The sequence below is a fragment of the Trachinotus anak genome, unplaced genomic scaffold (assembly GCF_046630095.1).
Source record: "Trachinotus anak isolate AG129_WGS33_773 ecotype Australia unplaced genomic scaffold, CSIRO_AGI_Tana_v1 ptg000001l, whole genome shotgun sequence".
Taxonomy (NCBI): Eukaryota; Metazoa; Chordata; class Actinopteri; order Carangiformes; family Carangidae; genus Trachinotus; species Trachinotus anak.
The window spans coordinates 19,496,984-19,514,654 of NW_027273852.1; the positions used below are offsets into that span (position 1 = coordinate 19,496,984).

The 17,671-nt window shown below is 39.4% G+C and overlaps 1 protein-coding gene across 1 annotated transcript; it reads right to left on the reverse strand.

The window, feature by feature from the left end:
* Positions 1-1,288: 1,288 nt before the first annotated feature.
* LOC139623954 (trace amine-associated receptor 13c-like) lies at positions 1,289-13,283 on the reverse strand. The gene is made up of 6 exons (XM_071482638.1): positions 10,519-13,283; positions 8,390-10,220; positions 7,957-8,018; positions 7,776-7,820; positions 6,329-6,575; positions 1,289-5,909 (listed from the first exon to the last, which is right to left on the reverse strand). Exons 1-2 carry the CDS (start codon positions 10,797-10,799, stop codon positions 9,401-9,403), a joined length of 1,101 nt encoding a protein of 366 aa, XP_071338739.1. The 5' UTR covers positions 10,800-13,283; the 3' UTR covers positions 1,289-5,909; positions 6,329-6,575; positions 7,776-7,820; positions 7,957-8,018; positions 8,390-9,400.
* Between the last annotated feature and the right edge of the window lie 4,388 nt (positions 13,284-17,671).

The window sequence follows — 17,671 nt, forward strand, 5'->3', positions numbered from 1 at the left end:
TTTTTTTCTCTCCCGTAGTTTTGTGCTTCTCCTCTCTCTCCCTCTCTCTGTCCTCATTCTGCAGGTATCTCTGCCTCGGGAGCAGCAGGATCCAGATCCACCACTACTCATCTTTACTATTACTATTACCTGTCTTTATTATTAATAACGCCATTACCGACACAGCTGTTCCTGGTCTCTCTCTCTTCTCTCCCCTCTCCTCCCCCTCCCCCTCTTTCTATCTTCCCCTAAACCCAACCGGTCGAGGCAGACGGCCGCCCACCCTGAGCCCGGTTCTGTTGGAGGTTTCTTCCTGTTAAAAGGGAGTTTTTCCTCCCCCCTGTCGCCAAGCGCTTGCTCGTTGTGGGAACTGTTGGGTTTTTCTCTGTAACAAAGTAAGGTCTTGACCTTACCCTGTAAAGTGCCTTGAGATAATGTATATTATGATTTGGCGCTATACAAATAAAATTGAATTGAATTGAATTAATACAGAGGCCATCTACAAGAAGGGTCAGAGCTGGCTTTACTTCTTGAGGAGGCTCAGGTCTTTTCATGTCTGCAACAAGATGCTGCAGATGTTCTATCAGTCTGTTGTGGCGAGCACCATCTTCTTTGCTGCGGTGTCCTGGGGTGCGGCCATCAAGGCAAAGGACGCCAACAGACTGAACAAACTCATCAAAAAGGCAGAGTCTGTTGTTGGCTCTAAACTTGTCACCCTGGAAGAGATGGTGGAGGAAAGCATGCTGGCAAAACTGCTGGCAATCATGGACAATCCCTCTCACCCCCTCCACAAAACACTGGACAAGCTGAAGAGCAGTTTCAGCAACAGACTCATCCAACCCCGCTGCTCTAAGGAATGATAAAGGAAATCATTCCTACCCACTGTAATCAGACTGTACAACTCATCTACCTCTGTCAGAGCCAAGATGACACAAGATGACCTGTCACCCTTTGCAATCTAAATCATCACAACACTCCACTCCAAATACTAACGGTATTGATATTATATATCATATTCATACAATATTTGTATCCTTCTTTTTGCACTTTCTATTTACATATGCATATTCATAGTATATTATTATTTATGGTATTTATATCTTGCCATTCTGTATTTTTATTTCTATTCTGTCTACCTCAGTATTCTATTCTATTGTATTTTGTATTCTAATACACTGGACTGCTGTAACAACCTAATTTCCCTTTGGGGATGAAAAAAGTCATCTATCTATCTATCTATCGATCTAGCTCACGCATAGAACCCCTTGGAGTTGGAATGTGACCAGGAGGAACCATCACACCCCTCCGAACATTATTTTTCCGACAAATAGTGCACCTGCCTATAACATAATCAATCTGCTCAAGCAAATATGGTGCCCAAAAACCATACTCCTTTGTAATCTTTCTCCTAACTTCCCCCCTTGCAACATGAGCTAACCCATGCGCTTCCTGAATCATCAGACCTAACAGGTCTGAAGGTGCTACTATCAGCCCCTCATGATTTCTCCAAAGACCAATAGAATCTTGGGTGGCACCTCGGTCTAGCCACAACTGTTTATAAATTGCAGGAGCAGCTCCCTGCATTGAAATCACATCGCTAAGTGTAATTTTATCTTCCAAATTCACTTCATGAGTTACCAGAAGAACTTTACCCAATTTGTCTGCTCCTGTGACTGCTTTTGCAGCTTCATCAGCCCCTTTATTCCCTTGTGTAACCTTTGACACATCCACTTTATGTGCTGCACATTTAGCTATCGCTATTTCTTTAGGCTTCATCATAGCATGCAACAGTTTCATTATCTGAGCATGATGCTGTATTGGAGAACCATCTGTTTTCTTAAACCCTCCATTTTTCCACACTGATCCAAACAAGGGACAAACATTATGTGCCAACACTTAGGTCATTTTCATCTACAAGAGATGTTTTCCTTCTTCTAAACTACAACTATTAATAAACACCAAGTTATGATTTCATACAATACATTATCAGTTTAGAAATTTTAGTTTATTTCACTCTAATAACATCTTAAATCTTCCAATAGTATATTATTATACACCCCCTGTATTTCCTAGTATTCTTCTTACTTTACAGTGATTCAAATATCCTAAAAACTGTCAAACTACTATCAGAATCAAATCATAATGACCTTCCTCCAGTGCACTACCTTACAATAAGAGAAGGGAGGGAGCACCCTCACCACTCCTCCTATTAGGGAGAGCCATCTTATTTGCATTTTATGTGGGGTATCCCCCCTTGCTCCACCTCTTAAAATTAGCAAGAACTTCCAGTATATTCTAGCTCTCAGAGAGTGAACATCTAGCCCAATCTCCGTATACCCCCCCAAGATCAGATAGACTCCATATAGCAGGGCACAGAGTCAGAAACAAAGAACACACACACAAGCCAGAGCAGAATCTCAGTCAACAACCAAAAATACAGAACGTCCGCTAACAGTTAAATCTATCTTCTCCACTATTTTGGATAAGACTATATGTTCTTTAAACGGGAAAATCCACTTCATACAATCATACACACACAGACTCACTGAGAAACTCACAGACAGCAAGAAAGAAAGACAGAGAAGAACTACACATCTATTTATCACCAATCAATTCGCTAATTTATTCATCCAAACTCACATTCCAAAATCAATAAACTTCATCAAAAGATTTTATTTTATTTCCCTTTCTATTACTTATTAAGTCTTTTTACCCATGCTTAATCATGCAAATATCCTCTCTGATCTCTCCAGTTCTCTTCAAAATCATATACGTCCTTTTTGGGGCTCATGCGTTCTTACAGATTCAAAACATCCCCTCGAAAGAGGCTCATAGATCTTATCAAAGTCCCCCTCAAAGGCTCATAAGTTTTAGTCACATATATAAAGTCCTCTTGTTTCAGGCTCATATACATACACTAAATGACAAAATATCTTTCCTTATAAATTACAAAATCTCCTGTTCTCAACCACAACCTATATATGCCTATTCAATATGAAATCTATCGCATTAACATAAACCACATTAACCAACCCATTCCACAGCCTTTCACAAACAGCTGGAACACAGCTGAGACAAAGCTGAGACAGCGCTCCACACACACACACACACACACACACACAAAGACACACAGACCAATCGTCCAACAAACAATGGCACAAAGCAAACTCACAAAGTAAAAACACACAGCAGATTTAGCATCATCCCAAAAACACAAGCAGCATTCAATCCTAAATTCTCAAAGTCGACTCATTCATACTTTTCCTATAGCATGCTTTTCACCGCTTCTTTTCTCTCTTTTTTCTTTCTAAATTTATGCTACCTTATGAGGTGTAGAAATTCAATGAGAGGCTGCTTCCGACACTGGTTGTCAACTAGTGTTCGAGTGGGAACTTACATATGAATTTTCCTTTCTACACCTCCAGTTCCTAGAGCTGACCCGAAATTCACCTAGTGATGTTCCAGGATTTTAGGCCCGTCTAAAACCGCCTCCAAGAGGTCTTTTGTCCAAATTTGCAGCTTCTTTGTTTAACTGTTATTCTCTCTTTTCCTTTATTCCTATTTCTGTTTTATTCTTTACTGTTATTTTCTCATTTCTCTCTATTCCTCTATTGTCTCATTACTTTTTCCTCTTGTCTTTATTTTCTTTATCTTCTCTTTTTCTCTTTACCTTTATCTTCTCTTTTACCCTGTCTCCTTTTTCATATTTCCAATTTCCCCTGGGCCCAGGGCTGTTACTTTCCTCTTTTTCTTTTAGCCAAATCCGACTATTCCTCAAAGCCAACTTTCACGCAGTGACTAATATACACGTCTTACCGTTAAGAAGATGAGGGCCCAATCTTCATTAATCTTGCATGGCTTTATTTAGCTCACCTTATCGTTACTAATAAGGCTATTCTACACTTTTTACTTCAACTTCTTATTTTCTTCACTTCTTTTACTTCAACTTTTATTCTTCTTCCTTTCTTTTTACTTCAACTTTTATTCTCTATCTTCTCCATTATAGTCCACCCCGGTTGTGTTGTTCACAACGCAATAAAACCCAATTTAGAACGGAGCATCACTCCACATATCAACACATCATGGCACACACACACACGATTCTTTACGGTGTGATCTGACAGCAAACACACAGCGCCCAATCATGTGAGAAATGCTCACCGTATTTGCCGGCTTGGTGCGGGAGTAGGTGCGCTGAAGTTGTCAGACGCCGCAGGTCACAACACGTCCGGACTTCGTGACGCCAAAATTCTTGTTTCTCTTTTCCTAATCCTGTTCGTGACGCCAAAATTCTTGTCGTTTATTAAACAGCGATGATGTGAAGATGAAGAGGGAAACTCCACTGACACCGTCTTGCTTGTATATAAAGAGGTTTATTACAAAGAACACTCAAAAAAATAATTCATTGGATGAATGTAATTTGATCTTGCCACCTATATTCCATCTAAAGAAATCATGTTAAGACAGTCTATCTTGGCTGTGTTAGTCTGATTTAAGTAACTTAAGTTAGTGCAACACAATTTAATCTTGTTGGATGAACTAATATAGCTTTTGTCTGTTACACTAATGTAAATCTTGTTGGATGAACTAATATAGCTTTCGTCTGTTACACTAATGTAAATCTTGTTGGATGAACTGTTCTCACTGTTAGTGTAAGCAATATGTTTAAATTACCAAAGATCTAATAACATACATAAAGAACAGGCAAAAATATTTACAATTTTTATTTGACACTTGGGCGCAACATAGAACTGACATCGGATCTTTACCATTGTCTTATTGTCTTTGATGCATCTCTACAATATGCAACAGTACCACTTAACTGCTGACTAAAACAGTGTCTTAAATCCTTCCAGCATCAATTAAACCAATTTTCTCCAAGACTCAAGTTGTTTGTGTCAAATATTAACCATACGATGCATTTGGGAATGCTGTATTCAGAGTTCAGCATTTACAGTCTTGCAAAATTTAAAAGTTTAACATTCAACATACAAGATTTTTTAAACCTTTTTCACAAATGCTTGTAAAATATTTTACGAACAAAATAATTGAGACTGTGTAAGAAAACAGTCTTAAAACAATCTTACAGGATTTGTGCATGACTGGTGTCCTTTCAAGTTTTAAAATTCTAAGTGCAACAACGAAACTTCTTAAAACATTTGTAAAAATGCAATACAATGTGTGCATGACTATAAAAATATGCGGAATTATTCAAGTCAACAAATGCACACTTTTTGTTTTTAAATCAGAAACGGTGAAAAATTACTGTCAAAGGAATGTCAGAAAATCTTTGTTATACTACTACTAATACTCAACTTTAGGAGCTCAAAGTGCAAGTATGACTGCTCCACTCCCAGAAACTGTTTCTGAAAACATGTATGAATACAACTGCTCCAGCCACAATTGTCCATCTAGTAAAATCAGTCTGGATGTGTGTTCAAAAACATTGTTCTGTGTCATCTCCATTTTGGACATATGAGCAGCAATCTTAATCTCAGTCCATTGTGCAAACTAAATTGTCTGTTGGAACATTTTTCTTCTAATATTGAACTTTCAAAAACAAAAATCTGCATTGGCAGACATGTGGACAAATGCCATGCTTGAATCAGTCTTCATCAACCTTATTTACCCCATAAGCTTGTTTTTCAGGAACTGTGCCTTGGATGATAATCCAGCTTCAGCAGAATTTTCTGCAGGACTTCAAAAGTGCATTTGAGCTCGGGTGGGTAGCTCAGGTTCAGACAGTATATCAGTCCAAATAACAGAGCACAGGCAATCGCAGTTTCCCCCAAACCACTGAGGACCTCCACACCTTCAATCAGGACACCGATGTCCTCTGGACCATCTCCCGGCTGTGTACCCTCCTTCTGTGTGACGTACACTCCCATCACAGTTTGCTCCATTGAAGTGTTGGCCTCAGTGTCTGTGTCCTATGGAGTAAAATATGACAATAAATACATTTGATATGAGTCTAGAAAGTGTGGAAATAGACTTAGAATTTTATGAAGAAAAGGAGTACAAATTAAGTCGTACAGTTGGAGATGTACATAATCTCTCCTATCTATCTATCTATTCATTTGAGAACTGGAAAATGAAGTAACGGAGACCAGCAATCAGAGATGGGACCAAGTCACACATGTGCAAGTCTCAAGTGAGTCTCAAGTCTTAACCTTCAAGTCTCAAGTAAGTCCCAAGTCATTTTTCTTTGGGCAAATCAAATCAAGTCAAGTCACAGGTTATGTCAAGTCAAGTCCTAGTCAAGTCACCTTATTATTGCAATTTCACCCACAGAATCTAAATCCAAATAAAGTGAAGACAACATATTAGAATAGAATAGAAACGTACGTACCTACGTATACAACCTTTATAGTTGCTTTGTCGTGTATTTCGGAGGTCACTGACAGGTTTACAAACTCATTTCCAAAATCAGCATCTTGATATTGAAGCCGAAAATCTTCTTGCAATCCAAAACTGGTCTTCATTGTCTGGCACAATTCTTCTATGGAGTCCGGTATTCCTGCTGGCAGAATTAGCTTCCTGGCATCATCTTCACCTAGGATGACCCTCAGTCTTATGGGTTGGGCCATTGTGTGGACCTGAACAAAAAAAAAAACACTGGCTGAATATTTCACAATGAAAAAACACAGAGTCTCTTACAATAATTAATAATTAGGAAAGTGTTGATATGTATTTATTTATTATTATTATTTTTATCAAAACTAGGATCGTATGTGATATGTATTACTCTGCTCAACAGCTATTCATTTTATAATGCTCACCATCTCGAAAAGACGTGTAAACCCATTGATCACCATGCAAATCCTTTCTATTTTCTTGAGCTATGTGTTCTTCAATCACTCTATTCAGTATTTTATTGTGACTCAATATTTCCTGCAATGACTGCAATAAAGGGATGTACTGAAATGACCTCCTTTGGTCTACAGATAAAATATACTCCACAGGCTCTACAACCCTAAAATTTAGCTTGTAGTATTGTTTTCTTTTATAAGACGTAGCAAGGGGGCCACAATTGCCAAAAACTTTAGCCACAGGGTTAGAAACACATACAGAATTGGCAAGCTCTTCGATAACAGCCTGATCAATATGGAGATTATGGCTATTGAAAATTTCTGTAATTGTATGCTTTGTGACAGGTGCACTAGCTGAACTTAACAAAAAATGCAACTCCTCCAATAACTCATCTACTCCTTTTGCTGGAATATGAAATATATGTTCCAATTTCAACAATATTACCGCAAATTTTTTCTCAATTAGTTATGGAAGATTTTCAACCGCACCATCATCACTTTCTGTCACTGACTCAGTTTCAACTTCACCATACGATACATCAGCAGAACAGCCAGCCCTCACATTATCAGAGGTATCTGACACTTGCAACAGGTCCACAAATGTAACTACACTGGCTTTGAGATCTTTCAGTGTGTGTGGATGATGCTTCCTGTTTTTGTGTGTGTAAAATGTGCTGTAAACATTTGTCTTGAAAGGGCAACCAAGAAACACACAACTAACTGTCTCGTTACTTCGCAGATGTGTTCCAGTATGAACAAAAAAATCTTTCTCAGTGGAGACGTCACTGCATTCACATAACTCGCATTTAAAAGTTACTGAACTGGAAGTTGTCTGTGTAACCTGAGATAAATGAGCTTTATAGACATGAGTGTTGAGTCCACTCCATGTCTTGAATGTGCATGGACAATTTACATATATGCACAGAAAATATTGGCTTCTTCCATAATGATGATGTAATTTATAATGTTTAAGTAATTTGTACCTACTGCTCTCTCCGGCGACACAATGCTTGCACTGCCACATACACATCACTGAAAGTAAAGAGAAGAAACAAAAACATTAGTAAATGATAAATAAATATACTACTTGGCCTCAAATACAGTCCAGGGGAATGCTACACACCAACTAGATAACAGATACACAATGACAAAAATATTAACAACTTACCATGTATTTCTGAGGTGCAAATCTCAGAGCATGGGGACACTACTTTCTTTTGGGATGTATTTCTGGTAAAAAGAAGAGAGAGAAATTGTTTTAAGAGTTAATACAACATCTGTATCTATCGTAACTAGGGCACCCCCACCCCACTAGCTGCCTGGATCCTAGCATGTCTCTCTCTCTCTCAGCAGCAGCAGAACGGGGTGAAGCGCTGCAGCCGCGGACCGATATCCGGCCGCCATGACAACTTAAGCCTCGACCAGTAACAAGTGTGAGGGCCGTTGTAGTGAGCTAGCGCGATGCTAGCGCACGCATGCACACGCACGCTAATCTGACTCAGAAACAAAAAACATGTTCACTAAAGTATGTCTCACAAATGTCTAATGTGTAGAACTTATAACTCACGCCGTTTAAATAAATGTATTCCTGGATTACTTACCTTTAATATCACGAATGGCAAACAATTCTTGCATGTGCTGTGTGTTGGCGGTCAAACTCTCCACTGGACTTCCTGACCTTTCTCTGCAGCCGGTGGGTGTGGCGCATGCGCAATAGCGTTCCCTATCAGAGTCATTGATTTGAAGGACTTCATTCTCGTTGCATTGAAATGAATGAATCTAATTCATCTGAATTTTCTTTCATTCATGTTAAACAAACAAGAACAAATCATTTAATGGAGACAAACATGGTTACTTCATTTAATGCGAACATATTTCGCATAAGTTTGCTAATCAAACACATGCCCTGAGTGACTTTTTTGAGTGAAGGGTCTCCAACTATAACACAACAGTAGGTGAGATCTGAAGGTTCTTCTAATGACTTGGTTGATATCAAGATAACCAATATTCAATCCTCAGATTCCATTCCTAGACATAGTAGCAGCTCGACATTTAGTTGTATAGCTGTATTTGTAAATAGCTACCACATACTCTCTCCCACCATTGCTAAAGCCTGTTCCTCTGCTCCGTTTTTCATCCTGCTAATTATTAGACATTGCATTTACCCTGTAAATAGTACTGTAGATCATAAATCTCATAAACCGAGTAATTGTGCTGTTATTTTGTTTTTTTTCTCTTTGGAGACTGGTGCTCCATTTAACGAGGATTTCAAATTATAATATTGTGGCCAACAACATAGATGTCAGCATGAGAATAAACCTTTTCCACGGCAATTTTTTAATATACACTAAATCAACTTTCTGACTTCAGTCATTCAAACTGAACAACTGTAGTCAGATCATACAGAATCATACATATGCAGTCACAAAGAAAAAAGAATAAAAGTTTCAGATTGTCTGGAACAGAAATATATATATGTAAATTCATTTTTGATCAACATAATTTTGTCCATATTTTCTTTAATTCTCCAGACATTGAGCTGTGTAAATTCAGTGTATAGAAGAAAATAATTTCCCATTCACAGAAAAGCTACTGGTTTCAGTAAATCCATTCTACATTAAATTAGCCTCACGTGAGCCAGACTGCAGTATCTGAAGTGTAACAATGTTTTTAATTGATTTTCTGAACCAGGGGTAGAAAAACACATAGATCACAGGATTTAGACAGGAGTTGAAATACAACAACCAACTCTCAATTGATACAGATGATGCCCCAACAAAGTTGTTAACAGCTGCAATAGCAAAACAATAATATGGACAGGAGCACAGAATAAAAACGACTACAACAACACCGAGAGTCCTTGCTGCTTTCATTTCAGATCTCTTAGCTTTTATTGTCTCTGAACGCTGAAGGGTGACAGTTGCAATGTGAGAGCGCATGGCACGAGCCTGAGACACTGCCACCACAAATACTCTCATGTACAGAAGTATGATGACTAAAATGGGGCCTAAAAAGGTCACAACAAGATCAACAATTCCTTCAGCATGAGAACTTATGACTATACACTCTCCGTGACAGACTTTATACATGTCTGGTTGCTTTAAGAAATTTCTCAGTATCCAAGTGCTGTGCACAGCAGAAAATATCCAACACAGACAAACACAGAGTTGAACTCTTTTCAGTGTAACTTTAGTGGAGTAAAACATGGGGTCACAAATTGCCATGTAGCGGTCAACTGATATGAGCACCATGTTTCCTACTGAAACACTGACTGTGAAGAAACTTAAAAAGTAAATCACAGCACATATTAAGTCACCCAGGATCCAGCAGCCTCGGAAGAGGAGGATTTCAGCAGGCATCTGCAGGAGACCCACAAGAAAGTCTGTGACAGCCAGAGAGAGGAGGAGGAGGTTGGTGGTTGTGAGGAGCTGCCTGAAATGAGAGAATATCAACAGTGAACATACTGTTACATGTTGCAGGTGTAGAAATGTGTTATTAACAGTTGTAAATGCATGAACTGCACTGTAACAACATGAATAAATACATCACAGCTTTCCAACTGTAAGAGCGTTTTTAAATAAGTATGTAAAGCCATTTTCTTATGTAAGCTATCTAACTGGAACCTGTAAATCAAAAATGTTTTCATTAGTAACCTAAATATGACATTATGTTGCATAGCTGGAACCAAAAAATAAACATTTCAGGTCATGCAGAGAAAGTCTATCTCTGCCTGAAGTGGGAGATAGAGATGATGACCAGCAGGTTCAGAACCACAGTGAGCAGAGTGATGCAGGACAGCACAGTGTAAATGAATGTGGCCTCCATGTGAGAGTGCATTGTTTTCCTGCAGGAGGTGTTCAGCTGGGAAAAGCAGAATTCAGCTTCGTCCAGGGCCTCCATGTTCAGAGAGAGAGGAGAAGCTGCTGAGCTGTAACAGCTTTCTGAGTAAAGCTCTTTGTCATACAGTTGATTTATCTCTTTCCTTCCTCCCCTCCCATATGCAAATTTCATCTATTCAGAAGGCTGATTATGTCATACTCTGGCTCTATCTATCTATCTATCTATCTATCTATCTATCTATCTGTTAGCCAGGTATTAGCCTGGGGATGAGCAATGCCTGGTGTTCATCAGATATAGTGTTTGAGATTCTGTCCAAATGGTCCAATTTTTGTCTCATCAGACCAGAGAATTGTTTCCGCATGCTCTCAGAGTCCTTTAAACAATGTTAGCAAACTCCAAGTGGCTGTCATATAGCTTTAACTCAAAGTGGTTTCCACTGAGCAACTCTGCCCTAAAGGCTCAATTGATGGAGTGCTGCTGAGATGGTCATCCTTCCAGGAGGTTCACTCATCTCTGCAGAGGACTTCTGAGGCTCCGTTTGAGTGACTGTTGGGTATTTGTTTATTCATTTGCCCAGTTACTCAGTTTGGCTGAATGGCCACGGATGAGTCCTGGTGGCTCCAAACTCCCATTTTGCAATTATTGACATGGAATTCAATAATTCCATAACAATAACTGCACTTTCCCATAACACTCAAAGTTTCAGAAACAGTTTTATACACTCAACCTGATTTATGCCATCCCACAATTTATTTTGAAGGTCAACAGAGAGGTCCTTGGACTTCATTGCTTGGTTTTTGATTGTGCAACCTTTCATACACAGGTGTGTGTCTTTCTAAACTACACTCAGTAAATGGGTAAATGGGCCACGGGTGGACTTCAATCAAGTTCTAGACACATAAGAAGAAAAATGAAAGCAAGCAGGATGCAAATGACAACCATACAGAGTAACGGAATAAAGTTTTCACTTTGTCATTATGAGTTAGGTGTAGGACGATGGGCAAAAATGGCCAATGGTTTCCATTTGAAATTTTATCTACCACCCACAAAATGTGCAAAAAGTACAGGGGTCTGAATCTTTCTGAAGTTATTGTATGTCAGTAGTGTGAACAGGAGTGGGCTATGTTCACAGACCTATGAAGCACTGTCACTCAGTGTGGTGGTATTAGAGGTGTGGGTGCTGATCTGGACTGAATTTGTCATTCCAGTGAATAAGTCCTGGACCAAATTGAAGGGAGGGGGTCATGCAAAGTTACAGCCATTTGAATGTGACCCTCTCCTTTAGAATTGACACCGTGAGATGCATTGTTACTGACTAACCCTCCCTCAACCAGACTCAGAAGCACAATTACTTTCATTTTCAACAGCGACAAAACTTCATGAGCGGATAACAACGGTCAGAGGGACTGTGATTGAAATCATGAAATGCAGTCAATTTCCTTACTGTATCCTGAAACCTGGTTCCTATTGAGAACACAGAGTTCACACAGGAGTTGAAATACAACAACCAACTCTCAATTGCTACAGATGACAGCCTGACAAAGTTGTTAACAGCTGCAATAGCATAATAATAATATGGACAGGAGCACAGAAGAAACACAATTACTACAACAAAGATAGTCTTTGCTGCTTTCATTTCAGATCTCTTAGCTTTTACCGTCTGAATGTGAACTTTCACAGCAGCAATGTGAGAGCGCATGGCACGAGCCTGAGACACAGCCACCACAAATACTCTCATATACAAAAGAGTAATTATTAAAATGGGGCCTAAAAAGGTCACAATAAGATCAACAATTTCTTCAGCATAATTACCTATGAATATGCACTCTCCATAACAGGAGTTATACCTGTTTGGTTGTTTGAGGAAATCCCTCAGAATCCAAGTGCTGTGCACTTTCAGAGAAACTTTGGAGGAGTTAAACTTGGTGTCACAAATTCTGCCATATAGCAGTCACTTGATAGGAGCCCCACATTACTTCCTAGAACACTAACATTGAGATAACCCAAAAAGTAATTCACACTACAGATAAAGATACCTAGGATCACACAGCCTCGGAAGAGGAGGGATTCAGATGGAATCTGTAGGAAACCCACAAGGAAGTCTGCGACAACAGAGATGAGGAGGTTGCATCCATCAATAATATTTATTAACAATGTAGTAACATAAGGATAATCATTAAAACACAATTCACTCAGTGGCAGGGTAACTGAATATAACTGGAGCTTGGGGCTTACTAGTGGCAGGGTAGGCCCACGGAAAAAGGATCCCAGAAAAAGTCATCGTAAAGCACACGTGTACACATACCCACACAAGTGAAGTTAATACCGGGAGACTCAAGACACAGCACACATAAAGAGGACTCCACCACCACAGATGACCAGCTCCTAAAAGAAATAAAACATAATTAGGGGATTACACTTCCAACATAAAGTATAAAACATTCAGTGGCCAAATGCTGAAACCTAGACACTGGTTATCAGCAGCTCTCAAAGTGGCCTCCTGCCAGTGGTGTAACCAAGGAAAAAAAGGAAAGTAAACTGAAGAAAACAAGAAACTGATAATTAGTGCTAAATAGTCAACCCAATTTATAGATCAGCACTTAAACCATATATAACAATACACAAATTAAAGTGAGATGAAAGGGTAATCCCACATTACAAATCATACATGTGTAGCAGAATAAAGATTTGTTGTAGCGGCTTTTGGCCTAAGAGGATCTTTCTGTTAGATTGCTCGGTGATCATTAGCCAATCACCACAAGGGGACACATTATAGAAGCAGGTCACTCTCATGCGCTCTTCCGTTCATGCTGAGAGTGTTTTCCGGTGCACCTTGCTTCCACTTCGCTGCAGATCTCCTGGCTGTTGCTTCCCGTGCTCTGAGCGGTGACCTTCCTGCGGATCTCTGCTGGGAATGACTGCTGTAGCAGACTAGGGCCTGCAGGTTCCCTTGTCGTCCTGCAGGTGAGAGCTCACGCTGGTCTGTCCTCTAAAGTTAGGCCTATCTAAAGTGATAATCAGAGCCTTACCTCACATCAACCTGCAAGAGATGCAGGAAGATAAGACAATCTGCCCTTGACTGCCTGCAGAGAAGCCTACAAAGAAATCACAGGTGCCCCAGAAAGAAAGTCTGCTGGCAGACTTCATCTGAAACTGAAACCACAGAGAGACACCAGCAGAACCATCATCTTGTGAATGGACAACGCCTCTGGGAAGATCCACCCAGAGTCTACCATCAAGATTACTGGTCAGCTGCTTTGGGTTCAAGCCAAGGGTCTCCAACTATAACACAACAGTAGGTGAGATCTGAAGGTTCTTCTAATGACTTGGTTGATATCAAGATAACCAATAATATTCAATCCTCAGATTCCATTCCTAGACATAGTAGCAGCTCGACATTTAGTTGTATCGCTGTATTTGTAAATAGCTACCACATACTCTCTCCCACCATTGCTAAAACCTGTTCCTCTGCTCCATTTTTCATCCTGCTAATTATTAGACATTGCATTTACCCTGTAAACAGTACTGTAGATAATAAATCTCATAAACCGAGTAATTGTGCTGTTGTTTTGTTTTTTTTCTCTTTGGAGACTGGTGCTCCATTTAACGAGGATTTCAAATTATAATATTGTGGCCAACAACATAGATGTCAGCATGAGAATAAACCTTTTCCACGGCAATTTTTTAATATACACTAAATCAACTTTCTGACTTCAGTCATTCAAACTGAACAACTGTAGTCAGATCATACAGAATCATACATATGCAGTCACAAAGAAAAAAGAATAAAAGTTTCAGATTGTCTGGAACAGAAATATATATATGTAAATTCATTTTTGATCAACATAATTTTGTCCATATTTTCTTTACTTCTCCAGACATTGAGCTGTGTAAATTCAGTGTATAGAAGAAAATAATTTCCCATTCACAGAAAAGCTACTGGTTTCAGTAAATCCATTCTACATTAAATTAGCCTCACGTGAGCCAGACTGCAGTATCTGAAGTGTAACAATGTTTTTAATTGATTTTCTGAACCAGGGGTAGAAAAACACATAGATCACAGGATTTAGACAGGAGTTGAAATACAACAGCCAAATCTCAATGGCTGCAGATGATTCCCCAAAAAGTTGTTAACAGCTGCAATAGCAAAACAATAATATGGACAGGAGCACAGAAGAAAAACAACTACTACAACACCGAGAGTCCTTGCTGCTTTCATTTCAGATCTCTTAGCTTTTATTGTCTCTGAACGCTGAAGTTTGACAGTTGCAATGTGAGAGCGCATGGCACGAGCCTGAGACACAGCTACCACAAATACTCTCATGTACAGAAGTCACAACAAGATCAACAATTCCTTCCACATAAGAACTTATGACTATACACTCTCCGTGACAGACTTTATACATGTCTGGTTGCTTTAAGAAGTCCCTCAGAATCCAAGTGCTGTGCACAGCAGAAAATATTCAACACAGAAAAACACAGAGTTGAACTCTTTTCAGTGTAACTTTAGTGGAATAAAACATGGGGTCACAGATTGCCATGTAGCGGTCAACTGATTTGAGCACCGTGTTTCCTACTGAGAAACTGACAGTGAAGAAACTTAAAAAGTAAATCACAGCACATATTAAGTCACCCAGGATCCAGCAGCCTCGGAGGAGGAGGATTTCAGCAGGCATCAGTAGGAGACCCACAAGGAAGTCTGCGACAGCCAGAGAGAGGAGGAGGAGGTTGGTGGTTGTGAGGAGCTGCCTGAAATGAGAGAATATCAACAGTGAACATACTGTTACATGTTGCAGGTGTAGAAATGTGTTATTAACAGTTGTAAATGCATGAACTGCACTGTAACAACATGAATAAATACATCACAGCTTTCCAACTGTAAGAGCGTTTTTAAATAAGTATGTATTCATTTAAGGCCTTCGAAAAGCATTTCATTCTATTACTATTATTAAGATTATATTTTACATTTTTATGTGTGTATTTTTTATATTTTTATTTTTATTCATATCCTAGTGGAGAGGGTTAGTGATGAAAGTTATGTGCAGTAGTTTGATATGTGAGAAAACATTACTAACCACTTTTTCAGTCTCATTTTTGCTGGTTATATCAAAAGCACTACAGTCACAGTTATTTTTGTAAAAGTACATTTTAAAAGTAACAATATTTACTATCTGCTATTCATCTATTCAGAGAGCTGATTATGTCATACTCAGGCTCTATCTATCTATCTATCTATCTATCTATCTATCTATCTATCTATCTATCTATCTATCTATCTATCTATCTGTTAGCCAGGTATTAGACTGGGGATGAGCAATGCCTGGTGTTCATTAGATATAGTGTTTGAGGTTCTGTCCAAAATGTCCAATTTTGTCTCATGAGACCAGAGAATTGTTTCTCTCAGAGTCCTTTAAACAATGTTGGCAAACTCCAAGTGGCTGTCATATACCTTTAACTCAAAGTGGTTTCCACTGAGCAACTCTGCCATAAAGGCTCAATTGATGGAGTGCTGCTCTCAATTGCTACAGATGACAGCCTGACAAAGTTGTTAACAGCTGCAATAGCATAATAATAATATGGACAGGAGCACAGAAGAAACACAATTACAACACAGAGTCTTTGCTGCTTTCATTTCAGATTTCTTAGCTTTTACAGTGTGAATGTGAACTTTCACAGCAGCAATGTGAGAACGCATGGCACGAGCCTGAGACACAGCCACCACAAATACTCTCATATACAGAAGTATATGTATAGTATAAGATGACAACAATGGGGTGAAAAAAGGTCACAAAAGATCAACAATTTCTTCAGCATAATTACCTATGAATATGTGCTCTCCATAACAGGAGTTATACCTGTTTGGTTGTTTGAGGAAATCCCTCAGAATCCAAGTGCTGTGCACTTTCAGAGAAACTTTGGAGGAGTTAAACTTGGTGTCACAAATTCTGCCATATAGCAGTCACTTGATAGAAGCCCCACATTACTTACTAGAACACTAACATTGAGATAACCCAAAAAGTCATTCACAGCACAGATAAAGTTACCTAGGATCACACAACCTAGGAAGAGGAGGAATTCAGATGGCATCTGCAGGAAACCCACAAGGAAGTCTGCAACAACAGAGAGGAGGAGGAGGTTGCTGGTGGTGAGGAGCTGCCTAAAATGAGAGAACATCAACACTGAATGCACTGTTACATGTAGTAGTAAAAATCAGTGTTATTAAGAGTTATAATTCTATAATTCTATTCCCTCTGTGAGAGCAAAACCAATGCAACACACTCAGTTTTTCCTTCTGGTTGATTATTTAGACAATCTGGGCAGATTCTCCATCACCATTGGTATAGGCATTGATGTATTTACCCATGTAGTTAAAGTGGCCAGAAACATAACATAGCCAGTAATCCTAATTTGGGACTTTCTACTTTCACATCATGCAGTGTTGGATTTGAGGGAAATTATTCTTAAAGTGGGGAAACTAGGTGACTTTTTTTCACAGACAAAGATAGTCAGGGTGACTACTGTATAATGGAAACTGGTGATGCTGCAGTTACGTCATTCACTCATCAAGTCAGCACTTACTAATGAACAATGCCAACAGCTTAAAGCTTTGCTGCTGTCTCACATTGATGTTTTTAGTGTTCATCCATACAGGGTCCCAGGGGGGCTGGAGCCAATCCCAGCTGATACTGGGCGAGGGCGGGGTACACCCTGGACCGGACGTCAGTCTACTATAGGGTTGACATATAGACAAACAAACATTCATGCTCACATTCACATCTATGGACAATTTGGAATCTCCAGTTAACCTAACATACATGTGTTGGGATCGTAAGCCATGAGTTCTGAGAAGAACAATGGAGAGGCCTACAAGCCACTCCAAGGCCTGAGTGTCAAACCATGCATCCTGAAGGGAACAATAGAGAGGCCCGCGTGCTTCTCCTGAGGCCTGACTCGAGCCATGCCTCGTGGGGAGAACAAAGGAGTGGACTACATTTCCCTCCAGGCTATGGGCCAAAACCACCCCCACAATTCACACCTAGGTG

What these genes read in the sequence shown, in the direction of transcription:
- LOC139623954 (XM_071482638.1), bottom strand. Translation starts at nt 10,799, where the DNA reads ATGAAATTTGCATATGGGAGGGGAGGAAGGAAAGAGATAAATCAACTG. An exon ending in ATCTCTATCTCCCACTTCAG is followed by an intron (nt 10,221 to 10,518) that starts GCAGAGATAGAC and finishes CTCTCATTTCAG; the next exon opens with GCAGCTCCTCACAACCACCA.